This window comes from Capra hircus, chromosome 11 (genome assembly GCF_001704415.2).
Source record: "Capra hircus breed San Clemente chromosome 11, ASM170441v1, whole genome shotgun sequence".
NCBI classification, from domain to species: Eukaryota; Metazoa; Chordata; class Mammalia; order Artiodactyla; family Bovidae; genus Capra; species Capra hircus.
Genome location: NC_030818.1, coordinates 92,168,778 through 92,192,201, shown reverse-complemented (window position 1 = coordinate 92,192,201; position 23,424 = coordinate 92,168,778). Strand labels below are relative to the sequence as shown.

The 23,424-nt window shown below is 54.4% G+C and overlaps 1 protein-coding gene across 10 annotated transcripts in view; it reads right to left on the bottom strand.

Annotated features, from left to right (window-relative positions):
- The window catches only part of DAB2IP (DAB2 interacting protein), a 210,102-nt gene that overhangs the window by 89,678 nt on the left and 97,000 nt on the right, over nucleotides 1–23,424 (bottom strand). For 9 of the 10 annotated variants that reach the window (XM_018055714.1, XM_018055711.1, XM_018055709.1 and 6 more), the window contains exon 2: nucleotides 19,668–19,771. In XM_018055714.1, the coding sequence (XP_017911203.1) occupies nucleotides 19,668–19,771 (104 nt within the window). The other variant, XM_018055716.1, reaches the window with a different exon arrangement.

The window sequence follows — 23,424 nt, the reverse complement described above, 5'->3', positions numbered from 1 at the left end:
AGAAACGGTGGCAGGCCAGGGGAACGGCATGCTTTCTGGGAGACACAGCAACAAAGCAGGGACGTGCACCTCCAAATAAGCTCTTGCCACTCCCAACCTTGGCCTCTTGCCAGGTGTGGGAGGAGGGCGAAGCACCTGGCTAACTTGGAGGGGTTCTTCTCTCACAGGTGTTGTCATCAGGCGAGTTCTGCCAATGGGCTTATAGTTTTTCTTGGTTTTTATTCTCCACCCTGATGAAAATTTTACAATTTTTACACTCTTGTGGTACAAAGAACCATGGAACATGTTTCACAATTTATGTAGTTCATCATGTAGCAGTGTGGACAGTTCTGTCCTATTCCTGAGTTAAAAAAAAAAAAAAGTTTTCTTCCTTCAAGGAGGTTGAATGGGACACATATCACTTTGTCTTTCCACCCTCACCCATCCAAGTTACCCTTAATACTCATCTGGTAAGCATTACTTGTCATCTTTGAAGTCTATTCTGGATGGACTCCCCGGCAGCCACCCAAACTGATCATAACCTTGTGGACTCAAACTCTAACGTTCACTCATTTCTCCACTGTCAAGAGCCTACTACATGCTAGACACGATGACCAAGACCATGAACACTATGAGATGAGCACTATATAGAATAAGAGGAGGACAGGGAGCTCAGATTCACTGGGAAGGTGACTGTTCAGGGGAATGGAGAAGTCCCCCATTAAGCCCCACCTCACCACACATGTCCACCCTGGAGGACCTTGAATCCCCCTGAGGACCCAGCTCAGGACTCTACATATGGCAGGTTGAACAAATGCTCATCATCCTAGAAGGCTCAGCTGCAAGGGGACTCAGATCCAAAAAACTGTATTATAAGGGTTACTAAGGCCCAGAGAGGGGAAGGGTCTTTCCCAAGGTCACACAGCAAGGGTAATCAAAGACTCTGGCCTCCAGTTCCCTGCCCTGTCCAGCCTGACAGCTTGCCTACTGACCTCCTGCATGGGGTGAAGGGACAACGGTGGCTCCCCACCAGCCCTGGATGAAGAGAGATGACCTTTTCTCCTGTCCTTTCATGGGCAGGCCCCAAGACATGATTTCTGGAAGCAGCTGCAGCCTTAAACTCAGAAAGAGGGACTAGTTGATCTTTAGTGAGAGGCAGTGGGCAACCCATGTCCCTTCTTTCAGTAAAAAAGGGTACTCGAAACTCACTGCACTGACAGTGTCCAATGGCTGAGAGCTGGGAGCCAGAGGCCCACAGATAGGGCTCAAATCCAGCTCCAGAGACCGCTGGCTGCAAGATGCTATGCAAGGCCGCTCACCTCTCTGAGAAATGGGTGGGGCCTGCAAGGAGGATGAAGTAGGACAGACGAAAATCTGCCCCCAACTTTGCACACCCCCAGGGCCTGGGTTTACCTACCTCTCCAGGAGGCCATCTCTGACTACATACTCTAGCCTAGCTGATCACATCCCTCAGGCCAGCTGAAGTCCTATCATAGCACTTGCGTCCAAGTCCTAGTTCAGATAGTTCAGTTCAGCTCAGCCGCTCAGTCGTGTCCGACTCTCTGCGACCCCATGAATCGCAGCACACCAGGCCTCCCTGTCCATCACCAGCTCCCGGGAATTCACTCAGACTGGCGTCCATCGAGTCAGTGATGCCATCCAGCCATCTCATCCTCAAGCCGTGGGCAAATAACTGGACCTCTCTGAGCCTCAGTGTCCCTACCTGTGAAATGGGTTAAGGATGATACCTACTCTATTCCTGCTAAGTTGCTTTAGTTGTGTCTGACTCTTTGTGACTCCATGGACTATAGCCCGCTAGGCTCGTCAGTCCATGGGATTCTCCAGGCAAGAATATCGGAGTGGGTTGCCATACCCTCCTCCAGGGTATCTTCCCAACCCAGGGATCAGACCCCCATCTATTACGTCTCCTGCATTGGCAAATGGGTTCTTTACCACTAACGCCACCTGGGAAACCTGCTTATAGGGTCATGGGAAAGATTAAATGAGATAAGCTATCGTCAGTAAAATGGTAAATACTAAGCAACTAAGCACAGTAGTTGCCAGCTTTATTATCACTATTCCCTAGGCTGGCTCCGATACAATCATCGGTTTTTGCCCTGAGAAGGTACGGGACCACCCCAGGCGGGAGTCCGTCTAGGCTCTCTGAGGAGCTTAAAAGCACTGTGACAGCAAGGACGGGGCTGGTGTCATGCCCAGTGAATGAATGAACGTGCTTGCAGAATTATCCTGCAGACACAGAATATGGCTCAGTTTGGCAGTTTTGAACTCTTTTAAACACGCGCTTTCTTCTAAAGCAACCTCACAGAGACTCTGAAGGTTCAAAGTGCCCGGCCGGGCGGGGCTGCTCTGGTGGAGGCCTCAGCTTTCATTCACTGGCCCAGGGTCTGATGTCTAAAGCTCAGTGAGGTGCCTGCCCAGTCCGCGGGGCCCAAGCCTGCCCCCTCCCCAGATGGGGTCCTCTGCCTCTGCCAACACAGCCCTGTTCCCGTGCGCTTAGGTCAGCCGTGGCCCCAGGGGCTTTAGCATGAGCTGCTCCCTGGTGTCACTACCCCCCACCCTTTGGTGACTGGGTGTGGACAGCCCTCAAAGCCTCTGCCCATCTCTGTGACAACTCACTGCCTATGTGGACATCTACCCTCCCACCGATCCATGTCAATGTTCCAAGCCCCTTGGGCTTCCATCCATGTCAATGACCAAAGGGCAAGAAAGTCTGGAGTGGAGGACAGACAGGCCCGTGGGGTCTCTGGCTGGCAGGACCCGAGTTCTCAGCTGCTCTCCCATCTCTATTCCTGACACTCCAGTTCTCTGTCCCCCCATGCTGTCCCCCACTTCTCCAGGAAGTTCCGGGAGACCTTCTCCAAGGTCTTTCAGAATTCCAGGCACGGGATTTCTTTGTTCACCATGTCAATCAATTCCGTGTGATGATGATGATGATAAGCTACCAGTTACGGAGCTCCTACTCTGCCAAAGTCGCTCTGCCCGGGGCACTCACACAACCTGTCTGGATCCCAGGGAGGCCATCCTAGGAGGGCCAGATGCCTCTGATGGGGAATCTTCGTGGGGACATGTGCTTCAGAATTCAGGAAGTTTGGGGTTTTCAAGTAGGGAAGCAGAGGCTCAGAGAATTTAAGCTGCTTGCAGAGAGTGGCAGAGCTGTTAGGTGGGCGAGCTGGGACCGTAATTAGGAAAGATCTAGTCTCTAGGAGTGCAGGGCAGGGATCCTCTTACACATACATGCATGCCACACACACATACACAGTCAACTGTCAAAGGCCAGAGCAGAAGTTGACTGCTCAGCCCCTCCTCCCTACACCCAAGGCACTATGCTGGGCCTGGGAAAGGGAGGAAAGAAGGGAAGGTGGGCTTCTCCCTGAGTGCAGGACTGTCACCTGCGGCTCACAGGTGAGGATCTGGAGGTTCAGAGAGGGGAGCCTCGCCCACTCCCATCCTCATGGGTGCATCCATCCCCACCCAGGAGGCAGCATCTGGCAGGGCGAGGGTGGGGGGGTGGTATGGGTTTGCATTCCAGCGACAGCACTTGGGCACCTGGGAGTCATGGGTCACCACTGGACTCTCAGCCCACTTCTCACCCGAATGTAAAGCACTCAGCACCACGCATGGCACATAGTAGGTGCTCGGGCAGCCCCCGACTCCATCGTCTGTTTGGTCCTGCATCCTGAAGGTAAGCTTTCATCACCTTCTTCCCTTTAACAAACCAACTCTGAGTCACTGCCAGTGGGTGGGTGGGCCTGACCTGCGACAGTGCTCAGGATGGAGGCAGAAGCCCATGGTGTCCTCTTAGCCCAGGCCCAGCTTCTCCTTCGTAGCCATATCTAAGGGCTGCACCCAAACAGAGATGCTTCAAAGGAGGAGGCCATCTGAACAGGCATGTCTCTCCATTTCTATCTGAGGCTCTGTGCAAATGCTAAAAACTCACCTAAACAGGAAAGGGAGGGGACAATTCCACCTAGATATTGCCATCTCTTTGCGCCCCAGGTGAGGAGATATGCTCCCGGAGGCTGGCAGGCAGACCTGATGCTCTGGCAGGCTGAAAGGAGCACCTCACTCTCTCCACCCTAGTACAGGCTCCAGGGAGGGGCAGGGGTGGTTAAGAAGCCCTGCTTCCAAGATAACAGGGTGAGAGCCAGGAGGGCCCACAGCTGGCAGCCAGGCCAACGCCCACATGACACAGAGAGTCACCCAAGACCCAGAGAGCAGGGGGACTTTCCCAGAGTCACTGAGCAGGGCAGGGGCAAACCATGGTCCAACCGAGGTTCCCGTTTCTCCTTGCCCAGTGCTCTTGCAACATCAGCATGCTTCAGAACCGCCCAGCCTGGGTTTCCTCTTTCTAGGCCTCAGTCTTCCCATCTGTACTACGAGGGCCTGGGTTGGGTGATCACCATGCTCCTTTCTAGTGCTGACATTTGACGATTCTCTAAAGCTAGAGCAGCTGCCTTCCACAGCCGGGCTCTCCCATGCTTGGCACTAGCAGCGCCAGCAAATTCTGTGGCTTTGCCCCAATCCTTCAGATGCTCAATTCCTCCTGCCCTCTTTCCTGGCTATGGGGGATCTGCCCTCAGCAAGCTGCCAGGCCTCCCTGGCCGCCTCCCCTGGGAACTATGCACCATCAAAGAGGGTCCCAGCTGGGGAATGACTCAGTAATGGGGGAATCTCAGACACTGTGACAGGTGAAAGCAGAGAGGAATTTAAAGGCAGGATCAAGTTAGTGCCTTCCCGGTGGCCACCCACTCACAGGCCACCCTGTGCCCATAGAAGCCTCCCTAAGCCCGTGCCAGTGCTCCTTTCAACATGAGTCCTCCACATTCCACCCTACCCAGAGAAAGCAGTCTACTCAGTCACCCAAAGAGAACCAATTCACGGGCCATGAGAACCAGGAGGCGACTGGAGCCTGACACTCAAGGATCACTCTGGCATTACAATATTGCCCTGAGGGACTTTCCTGGTGGTCCGGTGGTTGAGAATCCACCTTGCAATACAGGGGACACAGGTTCAGTCCCTGGTTGAGGAACTAAGATCCCATATGCTGGGGGGCAACAAAGACCCGACACAGTCAAATAAGTAAATAAATATTTTAAAAAAACAATGTCTGGATAACTACACTCAAACATGTTCTCGTGGAGAAATGTGCTGTGCTCAGTTGCCCAGTCGTGTCCAACTCTTTGCAACCCCATGGAGATTGTAGCCCGCCAGGCTCCCCTTTTCATGGAATTCTCCAGGCAAGAATACTGGAGTGGGTAGTTGTTCCCTTCTCCAGGAGATCTTCCCAATCCAGGTCTCCCACATGGCAGGTGGATTCTTTACCGTCTGAGCTACCAGGGAAGCCCAGGAGAAATACCCAGGGCCAGAAACACACCCAAGTTCAAGGACATGCACAGAGCACATGGTTGGGGCGGGGGGGGGGGGGGGGCGGGTGGAACATAGTCACAAAGAAATGCATGTATGAACAGAACAGGTCTCCCCGGCACCACCAGATATACACACAGATGCATTTGTATGCCAACCAACACACACATAAATACACACTACCATGAAACACACAAGGAAACATACAAATATACTGGGACAGGCTCACACATTGACACACATACTCAGCTGTCATCAGGCACTCACAGAGTTACACTGACGGCCAGGCCAAACCCACCAGCCCACACGCGCTCACGAGAGTGGCCAGATAAGCACAAAGAGCCAGGAGCCCAGACCTTGGGCCGGAGGGGAGAAACTGGCTCCCTGTAGTGGTCTCCACAATCAGGCGGGTCTCATCTTGTGCCAGTCTCCGAGGACGACCTACTTGCTTCTCTTGCACCCTGGTAACTGTCTTCACAGTTCCCTGAACGTGTGGTTTCTGGGCGCCTTGAGGCCTGGCAGGTTGTTCAACAGGATCACACCCCTACCCAGAGCTGGAGACCCCTGCCCCAAACATCTCTCCCTCTGTCCATCACCACTCCTGAAACACCACCACGTGATGCAGCTGATTAGGTCTAAGGAATCTCTGGGTGAAACACAGTACTTTCCCTCTGCCTCCCCCAAGAGGCATGGTAGCAGAGTGTTCCCCCAGTTAACGTCGTGGGCCCTAGGCCAGTGACCTAACTGCCCTAGCCTATTTCCTCTTCTGTAGAACGGGAAAGATAGCAGCCATCCCACAGGTTGTGGAATGAGTCAGTGGGATCATGCATGGAAAGAACTCAGCCCATTTCCCGGCGCATGGCAGAAACACCAGCTCCCGTCATCAGCACTGTCACTGTCGTCGTTTCTATTGCTCAGACTTTGCTCAGCTCCCAGGGGCCAGCCCAGCGATGAGCCAGAAGGAAAGAGAAAGCAGCAGCTCACAGAGCCATCTCTAGGACCCAGAGCTCCTGTGATGGAGAAGGGGGCTGGTCCACTTTCCTGCGCCCCAAGAAAGGCTGGCTCTCTGCCCTCAAAGGCCCCTCCGTCCAGCTGGAGAGGTAGCCCAGGCCATTCCTAGGCACCCGAAGGAGCCTCCTGGCTGCTTTGGCCGCCTCCAACCCTGCCGCCCTCCCCCTGTTCATTCTCCAAGAGCATCCAGAGGGACCCTTCGAAAAACAGATGAGATCCTGCCGCGGACCAGCTGCACTCCCTTCCACAGTTCCCCAGGGCTCCTGGGGTGAAGGCCTACCTGCCTGGTGAGGCCCGAGGCCCCTCAGGATCTCCCCCTGCTTGGATCCCAGGGGCTTCAGTGGTGCTCCTGCCACAGGGCCTTGGCACAGGCTATTGCTACTGCCTAGAACAGAGGCCCCTCCTGCCCAGTGGGCCCTGCACATCCTTCAGTCTCTCCTCAACCCTCCCAGGGGCCTCCCCGATGCCCTCAGATTGAACGAGATCTCCCTGCAGACCTATCATAGTTGTAGTTAAACGTCTGTTTCAGACCTCCCTCCCCTACGGAATTATGGGGGCCATCGTGGCCTGGGTCCCCAGCGCTGGACACCTCGCAGGTATTCCATATATACTTCCTGAATGAATGAACAAGTATTTATGATATAAAAGAAAAAAGAGGAAGGCAGACAGAGAATATGCTCTGAGAGGCTTTTTAGAGGGGTCCACTTGGGGTCAATATGAGTGGACTTGCTGGAGGAGGCAGCTTTTGAGGGCATAATAGAAACACTGAAAGGGAGGCAGCGGTTGGGCTTGCTGAGATCATCTGGGGCAGGGCAGCCATATAAGGGGTATTCCAGGCAGAATCCCAGTTCAGGCAACGGAGCTGAGGTAGGACAGCAGCAGGTCTGACTGGCTTCGAAGGCCCTGGCGCGATCACAGGTCTTCTGACCTCCAAGTGACACACCCTCTCCCCAGTGCAGAGCATGCCCAGGTCGAGGGGGGCTCTTAGAAACCCTGAGAGTGTAGAGGAGGGGGCATGCAGTTGGCAAGGTGGGAGGGGGAAATGAGGCATCAGAGAGGCCGTCCCAGCGCCTGCCAGTACCCAGGACTGAGCGACACCAGTGACCAGAGGCCAGACACTCATTCCTACTGTCTCAAGCAAGCATGTGATAACCCAGAGCAGCCGGGAGTGACTCACTGCCCCATGAGCCCACCCCAGAGGTCTGGACGGCCACATGCACTGCATCAGCTCTTTAAGCCCTCGGCCAGCCCTGACCTCTGGGCGAGTCCAGCTCGAGGCCACCTGGCTTCGGGAAAACCAGCTCCCTCCGGGAGCCACACCCCTGCAGCAGGCTCTCTGCTCTCTCCCTCTGCCTCCCTACCAGCCCCGTCACTGAGGCCCTGGCACCAGGCCAGTCTTCCTGGGGTGACTCACTGCTTCTCCCTATCAGCACGTCTCTGTCCTGTGCTCTGTGCGCTCTGTGTGAGAGAATGCTCTCAACAGAGGCTTCCTGGCAGAAGTAGCAAGAAAACCATGCGCAGAAACAAGAAATCTGTATTCAAAACCCCGCTCTGTAAGTAACAGTAACAAGAACTATTCCAATGCATTAATAAGAGTAAGCCAGATGTATTTATTAAGCTCTGTCTCAGCTTCAGGCACTATATCAAAGCTTTACATGAGTTACTCTAATTCTCATAGCCCAGTGTGCAGATAAGAAAATGGAGGCTCAGAGATGTTAATCTACTTGCACAAGACTGCATAGCCAGGAAGTGGCAGAGCTGGGTTCCACCCAGGTAGTCTGCCCCAGAGCTCAAGTCCTTCCATCATTCCATTACTGCAGTATGAGGCTCTGAGCAAGCGACTTAGCCTCTCTGTGACTCAGTTTCCCTATCTGTAAAATGAGGAGATGGCCTAGCTGATCTCTAAACCCCTTTCCAGCTTAGGCATGCCATCTTTCCCCTCCCTGGTGACCCATTTGCAGGTGACAACAAGGGGGCCTTCTGGAGACAACAGCTTGCCAGAAGGAAGGATGCTCATGGTGGAATTTCAGGCCCTACTGGGATGGGAAGCTTCTGTTGGGTAAGATGGCCTCACCCCGCCCCCCTCCCAGGTACCTTGCTGGCCAGGGCTAGCCCTGGAGCATCAAGGCAGGGTACAGGAGTTATCCTATTTCTCCCTGGACCACAAGCCACCAGGGAGCACCAGGACCCCAGGGTGCTCCCAAAGGCCAGAGCAGGAGGGAGCGGCAAGAAGCAGGGGGCAGCCCCATAAATCCACCTGAGTGAGCAGTGCGTTTAAAAGCCCTTTTCACTACAGGATACAAAATGCACCGTTTGGGGAGAGGATTTTATAGGCTATTTCTCCTTCTGGGTTGATTTACCATCTACAGGCCAGGCTCACCTGGGCGCCTGCCCCTGAGGGATCATGGGAACCCATGCGGCGGAGGCAAGGTCAATTTCAAGGCAAGACTGTGGTGGTCCGGGTGGCCTGTCCTGACCTCCTCCCAAGTGGTTGGCCACTGGGCTTCGGAGACGTAGTGGGCTGTCAGGAGCTGGGGGTGTTAGCTCACCCACTCCCCTCACCCCACACTCACTCACCGGATGCATTCACGCCTCTCATCGCTCACACATCTTCATCCCACCAGCCCCTCCGGTGCCCGCCACAGGTGAGGCCCTGCCTCTGTGCCTGGGGCTCAGAGAAATCAGAAATAGCCACCACCCTTAAGAAAGTCACCACTCTCTCTGGTGGATGGTTAAGCCACAGCCTCTGTGTTCTAGAGCCTGGGGTGGGGATGCCTGCAGGAACCACGGTGGGGGTGGGTATGGGGGAGGGAAGGAGCTTTCAAGGAAGGGAAATGGGGAGGAACCATGGGCAGAAGGGCCAGCCTGCACAGAGGCACGGACCCCGGGATAGGCCTGGGGGCCTCAATGCTGGCGGGGGAGCCAGATCACCCCTCCTGGCAGCCATTGATGGCGCTGGAGGGGGACAGGAACAATCATGGCTCGTTTTAGATGTTCCCTAAGCAATTCCACGAGAAAAGTTACTCATCCCCCGGCAGGGCCTTGTGTTGAAAACAGATGCCATTGCCGCCACTTCCAAAGAGGGACTCCTGGCTTGGGAACAATTCCCACCCGAAGGCTCAGATATAATTATGTCTGCAATCCAACCCAAATGCCACTTGGTGTGACAGAGGCAATCACTTCATTTCTATATGGGGTTGGGAGGAGGCATCTGAGCTCTGGCTCCCCACTCCCAGGTTCCTGGGTTCCCTAAGAGAGGGGAAGGCCTTCAGGGGCCATATGTCGGGGTGGGAAGAGGGGAGCCAGGGTATCTGCCCTGCTCATGCCCCTTCTGACATGGAGGGGTGGAAGAGGTGGCCAGAGCAGCTGCAGACAGGGGCAGAACATGATGAGATCAAATGCCAGCTCCGTCCCTGATCTGCTGTGTGACCTGGGTCAGCCCACCTCCCCTCTCTGGGCCTCAGTGTTCTCATCTATTAGATGGAGAAACTAGCAACACTGGCCAGCAGAGACTGGGTTGTGCGTTGTGGGCCAGGCTCTGCAAGACCTCCATTGTCCAGGCTCACGAGCTGAGCAAGCTTCAGCAAGTCCTTCACTCTCCGTCTGGCTTGGTTTTGTCACTTTAAAAAAAAAAATGGGATTTGTGTTAAGTGCCTCATGGTATCTATCATCAGATGATACCCAGTGAGGGCTCAGCAGAAGGCCTGACCCAGAAGACTGCGTAAAACAGCCTTTACGACCACGCCCCACTCCTTATGCAGACAGTAAGGAGCTGGGACTCACACCCAGGTGGACCGGACTTTGTCAGAGGACACCCAAGATGGAGTGTCTACTAGTCCAGCCCGGTGACCACAGCGCAGACACACTGCCCACCCACCTGCACATGGGCCCCTGCTCTTGCTGGGAGGCTGCCTGGGCCCCAGATCTTGCCCCTCTCCATGTCCCTGATGAGGGTCCCCTTTCACAGATCCTAAAGCTCTCTGGACAACATAGTCCGGTCAGCTCAGCCAATGGTGCCAGACCCAGCTGCCCACGGGCACTCCTGTTTGGAGCTGTTCCATCCAACCGGCAGTAGGCTCTGCAGTCTGCGTTGCTGGACCCCATGGCCCCGGGGTGGGGGCCACACAAAACGCCCCCGGATTTCCACTCTCCTTTGGGAGTTTCCGCCCAGGCAGCCACTTGCTGCCCTCTGCTGCCCCCAACTGGGCAGAAGCCACCCTGCGCGGACACCTCCGGCTCCTTCCATCTGTACTCACCACCTGGGAATTTGGTCTCTGGTCTCTTGGGGACCCCTGCACCCCGCCCCCTCTCAACCTCCTGGTCTCAGAGCGGAGGCCTGGGCGCTCTGTGTGAGCAATGTCATTTCCGACCCTCAGGAGGAGGTGTGGGGCAGGGAGGACCAGAGGCTCTGGGAAAGGGGTAGGGGCGGTGAGCCCCGCCTGCCAGCAATCGGGGCTTTCTGCAATTTGGTGTGAGATTATTGGCTGAACAGCAGCCCTGAGGGCCAGGGGTTCCTGTCCCAGTTTACAGATGAAAAAAGAGAGGCTCAGAGCTGGAGACCTGGCCTGAGCGATCCCACAGAGGGAAGCCGTGGAGCTAAGATTCAAATCCTATCCCTCCCAAGTAGACCTATGGGAAGAGTCAGTACTATGTCCCCAGGACGGAGGACCCCAGGAGGTAGGGGGGCAGGGGGGCTCCTGGTGAAGAGAGGGAGAAAGACACCCCCAATAGCATCTCACCTGCCAATCACAGAGAGCCTGAGACTCCACTGCGAGTGACTCAAACACCCAACTGATAAGGCTCCTTTTGTGCAAGGAACCTTTGACACAGCGACCGAGGGAGTCAGCCACTGACACCTTAGTGGCGACCAGTTTATCCAGCTCCATGTTGCCCAACAGGCTCAAGTGCAGGACCTTATAGGGACATGGTAGAAGTACTTCTGGAGGACCCCCAGGCAGAAAGGGGTGGGGGGGTGGGCAGAGGTTGTCCTTATTTCCCTCTCCATCACCCCACCCAAGCCAGCACCTCTTGCAATGAGGCAGCAGATTCCAGGGCTCCTTGAAGTGAGTTCTTCCTTCAGGGACCCCTGCAAGAGCATTCTAAGCTCAGATGCTGAGGGCAAGGATGAGAAAAGCAGCTTGCTCGCTCCCTTCCTCTATCCCCCACTCCAGTCCTGGTCTCTGATGCTACTGGGGGCATCTTTCTCCCTCTGTTCACCAGGAACCCCCCCTCCCCCCACCTCCATCCTGGGGACATAGTACTGACTCTTTCCATAGGTCTACTTGGGAGGGGTAGGATTTGAGTCTTAGCTCCACGGCTTCCCTCTGTGCGATCGCTCAGGCCAGGTCTCCAGCTCTGAGCCTCTCTTTTTCCGTCTGTAAACTGGGACAGGAACCCCTGGCCCTCAGAACTGCTGTTCTGCCGGGACTCCAGACTCTCTGGAAGGGGAGAGTGGGCAGAGACCAGGGGCTCCAGACTCCCTCCGCTGAGTCAGGTATGCTGCTCTGAAGGACACAGTGCATTCCATCCAGACCTCCTCTGGCCAGTTCTGGCTGACCCTCACCTCCCTCTCTGGGGACTCCACGCTGCTGCTGCTGCTGCTGAGTCGCTTCAGTCGTGTCCGACTCTGTGCGACCCCATAGACGGCAGCCCACCAGGCTCCCCCGTCCCTGGGATTCTCAAGACAAGAACACTGGAGTGGGTTGCCATTTCCTTCTCCAGTGCATAAAAGTGAAAAGTGAAAGTGAAGTCGCTCAGTCGTGTCTGACTCCTAGCAACCCCATGGACTGCAGCCCACCAGGCTCCTCCGTCCATGGGATTTGCCAGGCAAGAGTACTGGAGTGGGTTGCCATTGCCTTCTCCGGGGGACTCCATACTCCTATTAATATGGCCTCCCATCCTGTTTGCTCTGTGAGCTGCAATAGATCTGCTGACCCTTGTTTTCCAGCCACGCCCTCACACTTTAGCCCCTCACATTGCTCCCTGTTCTCACTACCACTTGCTCAAGCTATTAATATTTCCCATCTCTCAGCCTTCAGAGGGGCCGTCCTGGCTGCCAGTCCTTTCACCTCACCTGCCCAGAAATGATTTCACGAAGCCCCAGCTAACCCTGCCTGTTAGGCAAACAAACCCTGTATGTTTGCAGGTAGAAACTATCTTTTACTCCTGTGTGTGTCAATACCCCACACAGGCCCTGAAACATAGTTGAAAGTGTTAGTTGCTCAGTCGCGTCCGACTCTTTGCGACCCCGTGAACTGTAGCCCACCAGGCTCCTCTGTCCATGGAGTTCTCCATGGAGTAGGGAGCCCTTCCCTTCTCCAGGGGATCTTCCCAACCCAGGGATCAAACCCAGTCTCCTGCGTTGCAGGCAGATTCTACCATCTGAGCCACCAGGGAAGTCCTGAAACACAGTTGGTGCTGGTTAAAAATTTATTAAAAGAAAGAAAAAAGGGAGGCAGTGAAGGGAGGGAGGAAAGTAAGTTAGTACATACCCACAACAGGACTCGCAGACCAGAGCTTGACTCCCACCTCTACCACTCATGGGCTAGCAGACCCTGGGCCCTGAGGCTTACTTTCCAAATCTGTAAAATGGATCTGATGAAACCACCTTCTTGTTTTTAATGGGGCAGGCAGCCTCCCAACCCTACCAAATACCACAGCCTGCCCATAGTCCCAGGCCTCAGATGCTGGCCTGGCCTTGATTCAGAAAGCTTGAAACAGCCCCTGACCCCATACTCCCACCCTGCAGACTGTCCTGGGCAGCCCTGGCCACCCTGGGCTGTCTGTGATGATGTTCCCATTTCCTGCATTCCTCCTGGAGGAAGGCAGATCCGGACTAAATCGACACAGACTAAAATGATAGTAATTTGCCTTTGGGGTTTAAACAGTTTAATAACAATTAGGCTCCATGAAAGACATGGGAGGAGGAGGGTTGAGGATATGGGGCCTGCTCTCTCCACCAACCCTCTCATCTGCAGCACAATGGCCAGACGCTGGGTTGGGAGACTCCAGCTCACCAGCTCATGTGGCTCAAGAGAGCAAGGGACACCAGCCTCACAGGCAAATTTCAGGTACCACGAGGTGCTGGGGCACCCAATCCGGGGTCCAGCACTCCTATCTGCCAGCCATGCTTTGTAGCTGACATCCCTCCACCAGTCTGCGGGCCACAGACACAGACATGTCCCATGTAAATATGCTTCAGCCTAGAGTGATGGAGGGAGGCCCAGCAGGTATTCCAGGCAAACCTACTTTCTCTGGGTCTCAGTTGCCCCATCTGTGCAGGGACAGAGCTGGCCTCTGTGATCTGGGGGTTTGACCAGCTTTCCTGTCTACGGGAGTCGCCTTAGCCAACAAGAGGCACTAATGGGGCAGACAGGCCGACCAGGAGGAGGAGCTGTGCTGATGAGCCCTTGGGGGCCTTCAAGGGTAGTCAGACGCACAAAGGTCATTCCCTTCAGCCCCCTCCTCCCAGAAAACATGATGGGGGCGGCAGGAAGGGCCTGGCGGCAGGAAAGAGAGGGCAGGAGGGAGCAAGGCAGGAGGAACACAGGACAGGGGACTAGAGACACCCAGGCTCCATTCCAGGCCTGGCTCCAGACATGCTGTTCGACTTCAGGAAAGGACCCTCCCCTCTCTGAGCCTCAGGCCCTGCTCTGTAGAAGGAAGGGTTGGATCAGATAATTTCCAACAGCCTTTCCACCATGGTGTTAAGGGGGGTCATGCACAGTCCTGAATGTTTGTGATCCTGTACCTGTTTCTCTGTATATGAGAAAGAAAGACAGCTGAAATGTGGAGACGGTTTGGAGAAACCTTGGTAAGAGGGGTGAGCAGGTGAGGAAACCTCAGATCCATATCCCAGAGGTCTCCTGCCCTATCTACTCTCACTCATCATCCCCTCTGACTCTTGTGTCTTGTAGGGAGAAGCCCAAAGCCCTTACCCACTCACTTTTCTCTCCAGGCTCCTCTCCACCATATTTGCAACTCATTTAACGTCATCTAATCACACAGAGCCTTTGGCTTGTTCCTATTTAGTTAGATCCCACTCTAACTGGAATACTCTTCTCCTTTTGTTCCTGACAAACTCCTATAGATCCCTCAAAGCCCAGCCCCAAAGATCCCTCCTCGAGAAATTCTTCCCCACCCTCGCCAACAAGAGGTAACTGCCCTGAGTTCTGGGTTCTCACAGCATCCCAGGCACATGGGCATCATAGCTTCAGGACCACCTAGGGTACACACACTTGAGCATCCAGTAAAAGTGGGTGGTTGAAAGGAACCAAGACCCACATCTTGAAGCATCCGCAATCAACTGGTACTGAGTTTATCCGTAGCTTCCTCCAGCCCCCTGGGCCTTCCCCTCCCTGACACTTCTCCTCCAACTCGCAAAAAATAGCCCTGAGACCTAATTTCAGCTAAACCTTCAAACACGACTCTTCACTTTCAACTTCCCGAGGAGGAATCAATTGGCTGTCAAGTTTCCCAGTGAATCTGCCACCTCCCACACCCAGGCCCTGCCAGCTCTCCTCAAGGTTGGTGGGAGGGATGGGGGCAGAGGATGGAGGGAGGAAGGACCCAGCCCACACCAGGGGGAGGTCAGGTCTGCCCAGGGCGGTGGGCTGAAGGGACACATGAGGAGACCGGTAGCAGTCACCATCTCCTTGCCCTCTATTCACACCATGAATTCCTCACACATGGGGTGGCCAGTGAGAGGGGACAGCCTGCTGCTGCTGCTGAGTCCTTGGGCTTCGGGGTGGGGGATAGGTCCATACAGAGCCCCTGGACCCAACCCAACAGCTTGTGCAGATCCCAGCTTGCTGCCTGCCTGCTGTCCCTGCCTCTGGCCCTCTCTCGTTTCCAGGATTCGCTGCTGAGAAGACAGAGCGGCGCTTGAACTCAGCCTCACCATCTCTTTAGTGTTAGTCGCTCAGTTGTGGCCGACTCTTTGTGACCCCATGGACTATAGCCCCCCAGGCTCCACTCTCCATGAGATTTTCCAGACAAGGATACTGGAGTGGGTTGCCATTTCTTTCTCCATCTCTTTGGAGCCCAAGAACTGGAGGCCAGCAATGGGCAGGAGGTCCGTTTGGTCCTCTGTTCCCAGCTCCTTCCCCATCCTGCCCTCATCCAGGGCCCCACAGAGCTCTCAGGGTCCTGATTGGATGGCCTGCTGGCACTGAGTGACCCTGAGAGATGGCACCCCCACCCCCAGCTCCCCTTCTAGGGAGAAGGAAGTTGTACCAGGCAGGCAAAAGCTCCATATCTTGCCTAGGTCAAAATGCTGCCATGAGACTCAGTCCCAGGTCTGCTGACTTTACGGCTCATCCCTAGTGCATCAAAACATTTAAGCACCTTTTGTATGCCCAGACTACAAAATCCACTCCCCCTATTTTACAGAAGGGTAAACTGAGGCTCTCCCAGGGTCACATGATCTCCAAGAGACAGACATGGGAGCAACACTGGGTCCCTGATCCCCTATGGGGTGATTTTGGTCCTAGGTTGACTCACAAAAGGGGTGAGGGCCAGCATGTAGGGTGCAAACAGCCCAGACTCAGGAGTGCTCCCAGCTGAATGGTGCCCAGGCACCAAGTCCAGCCCCTCCCCGGCCTCAGTTTGCACAGAGGAGGCAGACAGAATGAGGCCTATAGATCCGGACATGGTTCACCATTAAACTGCATCACTGCCAAAGGGCTCTGCTGTGCGAGGTGGTGACATCTCATCACCTGGGTTTGAAATGGCAGCGAAGACGACAGTTATTCAAGTACATCCTGTGGCATCTCGCCTGCCTCCTCCAGGCAAAACCATGTTCCCCAGGTTCCCTTGGGGGCTACACAGAGCAGCAGTCAGCGAGCACGAGGATGTGGCTGTGGGAGCAGGCGGGGTGAGTTCAGGTTGCAGGGGAGAGGGTGTGCTTCTGGTCCTGCACAGGGTCGTGTCAAGTCTGTCTCTAAGGCCCAGGCCAGGTGCACCTCTGACCTTCCCCAAGGCATCCTGTCCTCTGCCCCAACCCTGCGCAGATCTTCACTGTTCTGGAGCCAAAAGAGGAAACACAATTCAGCTTGTAGGTGGCTCCATCAGTAAAGAATCCACCTGCAATGCAAGAGACCCAGGTCCGATCGCTGGGTCAAGAAGATCCCTTGGAGAAGGAAATGGCAACCCACTTCAGTATACCTGTCTGGGAAATCCCATGGACAGAGGAGACTGATGGGCTATAGTCCATGGCGTCGCAAAGAGTTGGGCACAACTTAGCAACTAAACCACCACCACCATCATTTCTATGGACTTCCCAGTTGGCACTAGTGGTAAAGAACCCACCTGCCAATGCAGGAGATGCAAGAGACATGGGTTCTATCCCTGGGTCAGGAAGATCCCCTGGAGGAGGGCACGGCAACTCAATCCAGTACTCTTGCCTGTAGAATCCCACAGACAGAGGAGCCTGGTGGTCCATGGGGTTGCAAAGTGACACACACACACACACATGCACGCACGAACGCACAGGGGTTAAGCACCTACCATGGGTCGGACCTGGGCTGACGTGCACACGTGAAGGTCCAGCAAGTCCTTCAAGAAAGAGCAGTCATTCCACACTTTACTGACGAGGACACATGGCTCAGAAAGGATGAGTGACTAACGAGGTCACATGGGTCACACAAGAGCTGGAATTTGAACTCAGATCCCCACCTCCAAGCTTCCTATTCAAACCCTCTCAGCTCCAAGCACCAGCCCAGGATAGAAATTCGACTCACGCCCCTTTCCTTAACAGCTGCACACAGAAAAGGGCCAAGGCGCCTAGGGAAAGGAAACAAACAGTATACGCCCGGCAGTCCTGGTATCCATGCCTGGCTCGGTCACACAGCAGCTGTGACGCCCGGCAAATGACTTCACCTCTCTGTGCCTCAGTCCCCTCATCCATGACATGCAGACACTAATGGTCCTACCCCTCAGGGTTGCTGTGAGAAGTGGCTAAAGTGACGGCAGAACACACTTTCCATCCTGCAGACCCTAATCTCACGGGATGAAGAGTCTGGGGGCCCAGTGGCTCAGAAGGTTGGCGCTGGCTCTGGCTCTGAGCCACGGCAGTTTTCCACACCAGGAAACACAGTGAAGATGCCACGACAGGAAAGAAGCCAAGCCTAGCTGGCAATTAAAGAGCTGCAAATTACAGCAACGTCGAGGTGTGATGATACACCTATTAGAACAGCAAAAGAAAGGGAAGCGGGTAAAAAGTGATGCTGAGGGGGTTCTGGAAGGGTGTGGGGGAAGGGTACTCCTGCTCTGGTTCCAGTCCAGAGGAGTACATGCATGTGCACTGGAGTCAGGGAGACCTGGGTCCAAATCTTGGCTCCAACATTATGAGCACTTGGAGTTTGGGTGAGGGACTTCACTTCTCTGAGCCTCAGTTTTCTCATCTGTAAAATGGGGTGATCGAAGTATCAGCTTCAGGGTTGTCTTACAGATTAAAAGAGATGAACATAGCACAGGGGAGCCGTGATGATTAGTCTTTGTCCCCTAAGGCGTCCCCAAGGCTCAGCCCTGGTGGCTGTGGCCCGGGGGTCTGGGGAAAGCAGGTCACAGCCTGTTCCAGCTGATTCGATCAGGGTCTCCCAGGTGCCAGCCTCCTGTCCTCCCCACAGCTGGACACTATCTCCCAAGGGCCCTGGTCGCCCAGGGAGGTAACCTGCAATCCTTTCTCAGAGGCTGATCTGACCCAGAGCCTGGGGCTCAGAACTGCCTTTTATATGAGCCTATTAAAAATGCAGATATCCAGGCCCCACCCCTGGCCCACTGCACTGAAATCTTGAAGGGGTCCAAGAATATTTTGAGAGCATTTTTATGACACACAGACAGGCGGAAGAATCGGTGGCTCTGAGGAAAGTCCTATCCCTTTAGCTGGGGACTTGAGGCTACACTCGACCCAAACCCAGTCCAGCTTCCCAGCCTCACCTCCTACCCTGACCTCTGGACCCCTCAACTCCAGTCCCAGCAAGCATTTCACCATTGCATAAACATGTCAATTTCTAGCATGCCTCCACACCTTGGCAACTGCTGTCCTCCCTACCTGGAACTCCTTCTCTCACTGTCCCTGCCTGCTCAGTTGCCAAGGACCCTTCAAGAGTCAGTTCAAAAATCAGTTCCCAGGGGATATCCACTCCCACCTCACCTGAAACCACATATCACACGATACAGCGACAGCCAGGCCTGTGACTTCTCTGTTTCCTCCCTCAAAACCTCCTTCCCCCTGATCCCCAGAGGACTGGCTCCTCATTCCCTGGACTTCAGCTCAACTATAACTTGCCAACCACACCACCTCAAGGAAGCCCTCCTAGTTTTCCCTCTCACAGCAGTCTACTTTTCTCTTTCACAGCACATAGCTCCAACACAAGAATGTCAGCTCTTAAGGTCAAGGGCTTTATCCACCTGGTGCTGTCTTGGCCAGCTCCTCCCACTTGGCCCCAGCGCCAAGAATGGTACCTGGCACACAGCAAGCATGCCGTCAGGATGGCTGAATGAATGAGTGGATGGATGAACAAATGAATCAAACATCCGTCTCCCCTATAGCCTGAGCTCCCTGGGGAAGAGAGCTTGTCTACTTCCCCAGCAGCTGGCACATGGGCAGAGGGGCACAAGGTAAAGTGCTGAAACAGGGCAGCAAAAGGACATGAAACTGCAGGTGTGTGGAAGGATGGCTGGGACACAGGGGACATGGACGGTCAGAAGTTACAGGTCACTGGGTTCTGTTTCCATAAAGTCCTTCAGGTCTGAAAGAAAAGAGTGGACTGATAGGACTACTATAATCAATAGCTAAGCTGTATATATACTATTCTTTGCTGATTCTGAGATATCATCGATTGAAAGGTACAGCATTGTTTCATGCACCAGCAAGAAAGAGAAAAAATAGCAATTAAATTATGACACACCACAGGCTGTTATATGAGAGATATTAAAATGTGAAAACAAAAAGGATACATCCTAAGGAAGCGTGGTGTGTGCACGCATGCTTGAGGGTGCACTTATCCGACCTAACGTTAGCCTTTCTCATCCCACACCAGCTCGGCTCTGGGTCCAGCAGCCTGCAGGGCTTTCAGTCCTCCGTCTGCCCCCTCCCTAGAGGACAGGCCCCCCATGTGGCCTCCTGGGGGCGGGGTTGAGCCACAGAGAGGGGAGCAGCTGAGTGAACGGATACCTAGAGCAAGGGAGGCTGGATGCTCTCCCAGGTCCGTGAGGCTCCAGGAAGGGGGGCCGCGGGGTCGCAGAGCAGCCCCCGGGCCAGGTGGCGATGGTGACGCAGAGATAGTTACCGTGACCCGGAACGGCGTAGCGGCCGAGGGCTCCATGCTGGGGCTCTTCTCTGAGAGGCTGCCGGGCAGGCTGCGCCGGGAGCCCGGCCTTTCTTGGGGCGACTCTGCCAACAGAGAGGGAGAGAGAGGGGTGGTTAAGCACGAACAACAGAGGCCACGCAGTTGGTCGCATCAACCACTCAATGGACATGAATTTGAGCAAACTGTGGGAAATGGTGGAGGACAGAGGAGCGCGGCGGTCTACAGTCCATCAGGTTGCAAATCATCAGACAGGACTTAGCAACTGAACAAGTCAAGCCCTCCTGTCATTCCTGACCAGGCTAGGACAACACATAGCTGGTCCTCATAAAATGGTCCAGCCATTGTGGAAAACAGTTCAGCGGTTCCCCAACACGTTAAAGACAGAATGACTACATGATCCAGCAATTCCACTCCTAGGTATATACTCCAAAGAACTGAAAACAGGGACATAGACAAACACTTGTATGCAAATGTCCATGGCAGCATTATTCACAATAGCCAAAAAGGTAGAAACCCAAGGGGCCCTCAACAGATGGAAGGATAAACACAGTGTGGTCGCTCCATACGATGGAAGGTAATTCCACTATTAAAAGCATGAAACTTCTGATCCACGTTGCCACCTAGACGAACCTTGAAAACAAGCTGACTGACACAAACCAGACACAAAGGGACAAATACTGTGAAATTCCACTTGTATAAAATACCCCAAATAGGCAAATTCTTAGAGAAGGAAAGCAGATTAGAGGTTACCAGGGGCTGGGGGTAAGGGGGCATGGGGATTTGTTGCTTAATGGTACAGTTTCTCTTTGGAGTAATGGGAAACATTTAGAAATGGACTATGGTGATGGTGGCATGATGTTGTAAACATACTTAATACCACTGAGCTATACACTTAAAAATGACTAAAATGGCAAATTTCATGTATATCTTTCCTGTATATGTACTACGATTTAAAAAAAAAGATCTCCTAAAACTCCCACTTCAAGACACACGTCTTGTGATATGTGATAATGAGCTCCCTGTTGCTGGAGGTATACAAGCAGTTCCTTCAAACATGAGACTCTGATCTCTGGCTTCCAATCGGTACCTTCTCTTCTTGAGGCTTTAAACTTGAGAGGAGTGCAAGGGCCAGGCAGGCAGCAAGGTCAAGGGTAGCGGCCAGCTGCTCAGCTCCAGCTGGTGATTTTGACATAGCAATGGGGGGGCTCAGTGCAGCCAAAGCTTCCCAAGATTCAAGAGGACGCGGAAATCTGGTTTTTTACTTTAATATAAAATATTCTGATTTTTAAATGGTGACAGCTCATTCAACACTTGGAGCCTCAGCCTCAGCATGCCTGTTTCAACAACCAGGTCAGTCCACCTGGCCACTTCACCCGCCCCAGTTCCCCCAACCAGGCTTGGCACTGGCCATCTCTTTTCCACTGCTCCAGCTATGGCCCCCACAGAAGCCCCCTTCCTCTTCCTCCCAGCCCGTCCTGTTCAGTACGCCCTGGAGGAAACCCGGTAACCTCCTCTGCCCCTAGCTCTTACAGGAGCCCTTTTGGCTTCTATAGCAACAGCCAGGCTGGGGCAGCCTATCAATGCTGTCACTTTGCACGCAGCATGTGTGTGTGTGTGTGTGTGTGTGTGTCCTTTGTTTGCTGGTGAAACTCCTGTGTGTGTGTGTGCATGTGTGTGTCTCCTCTGCTTGCTGGTGGAACTCCTGAGTGTGTGTGTGTGTGTGTGTGTGTGTGTGTCTTCTGCTTGCTGGTGGAACTCCTGTGTGTGTGTGTGTGTGTGTGTGTGTGTGTGTGTGTGTGTGTGTGTGTGTCCTCTGCTTGCTGGTGAAACTCTTGTGTGTGTGTGTGTCCTCTGCTTGCTGGTGGAACTCCTGAGTGTGTGTGTGTGTGTGTGTGTGTGTGTGTGTGTCTTCTGCTTGCTGGTGGAACTCCTGATGCCCAAGCCTAAGCTGGCTGCATCTCTACACCCCCAGCACCCTTCCTGGAGTCTGGTGCGTGGGGAGTGCCTGGGAAAGACCTGTTGACTCAGAAGAAAAAGGACAGGGCAGAGATTTCCCCGGTCCCTGGGAACACACCGGGTGCAGAGTCAGAGGCGCACACCCAGTAAACACACACACACATTCACATCCACGTAGACACTCAAGCGCGTACTCGCTCAGGCCCAGCCCCAGTACACGTGCTCATGTGGACGTGCATACACCCAGGAGAGATGAGGGGCAGGCTTTTCCACAAGGCAGATTGGGCTATCAGGGGCCATGCTTCGCCTTCCAGTCCAGTCTCTCCGTGCAGCCGGCTGGGACAGGGGCCCTCAGAAGTGTGGAAAGACAGAGCTGAGCCTGCACTCCACTAGGGCGGGCCAGTACTGAGCTCTGGCTGGTGGGCAAGCCTGGCAAACCATTTTGGAACTGGAGGAAGTGGGCCACCCATGGGGACGGGTTCAGGCCCCGCTGCCCAACAGGCAGGCCTGGGCCCCCTCTGCTAGAGAGGCTTCCACTCCGGCCCATTGGCTGCCATGACTTAGGGCCTTTCTGCTTCCCTCATGGTGCGTCCTACTTAGAACCTCCCTTCCTCACTCACCTCTGCTCCCCTGCCCATGGCTGCTAGTCACACTCTAGGAAAGACCCCTTCTCTCTGTAGATTTCCCCAGGAAATCTCTTGCTGTGCCCCCGCACCGTCTGCCTTCATCTCTCCCCTCATCCCTAGTGCCTCTCGTCACCTCCGCCCGGGGGTCCTCCCAGACTAACCACAGTGTCCAACCCACGTGTGAGGCACTGCCCTCGGCCTTCAGAAGCCTTTGAGGATGTGCCCTCTCTCCCTGACACACACACACATACGCTTGACCACGACTTCACTGCTCCTTCCCAGGTAGGTGAGCCCTCAGAAGGCACTGGTGGGACTCAAAGAGCCTGGCGAGGCTGCCTCTCCTCCAAGATCAAGCCTGATATCCCCACAACCTCTGCAGAACACCACCCTTGCCTGCTGGGTCTGAGCTAGGAAGTGCCCAGAGGTTGCTTGGTCCAACCACCCATTTTACAAATGAGGAAGCTGAAACCAGAGGAAGGGAACTTACCCACTAGCTCCTAACACAGTAAACAGACAGCAAAGACCCTTATGGGTGCTCCCAAAGTAGCCGTAAACTTCAATTCAGATGCCTGGGGAGCATTTCTAACCACTTCCAGTTTGGCACTGCACAATTCAAATTGATTTTTGCTCCAATAAACCCAAACCTAAGCAAACAAAGCCCAGGCTGTACCTCATCTGCATCAGAAGGTAGGAACCCAGCGCGGACGAGGGCTGCAGGGCATGACAGGGCAGCAGTCCATGCCCTCTCCTGCACTCCAAAGGACAAGGCGTATGGGTACCTTTCTGGGCAGCTTCCGCTTGGCCCCAGTTCCATTCTGCATCTTTCACCCCACCTCTGCTCCAGGGGGCTGACCCATGCAGACCATACCAGCCCAGGTCTGGGCCCTTTGGCTTCCATGCACGTGTGCAAGCTCGGTCACTTCAGTCGTGTCTGACTCTTTGCAGCCTCATGGATTATAGCCCTCCAGGCTCCTCTGTCCATGGAATTCTCTAGGCAAGAATACTGGAGTGGGTTGCCATGCCCTCCTCCAGGGGATCTTCCCGACCCAGGGATTGAACCCAAGTCTCCTTCATTTCCTGCATTGCAGGCAGATTATTTGCCTGCTGAACCAGCAGGGAAGCCCCTGGCTACCATGGGGATTGGCCAGTGGGGA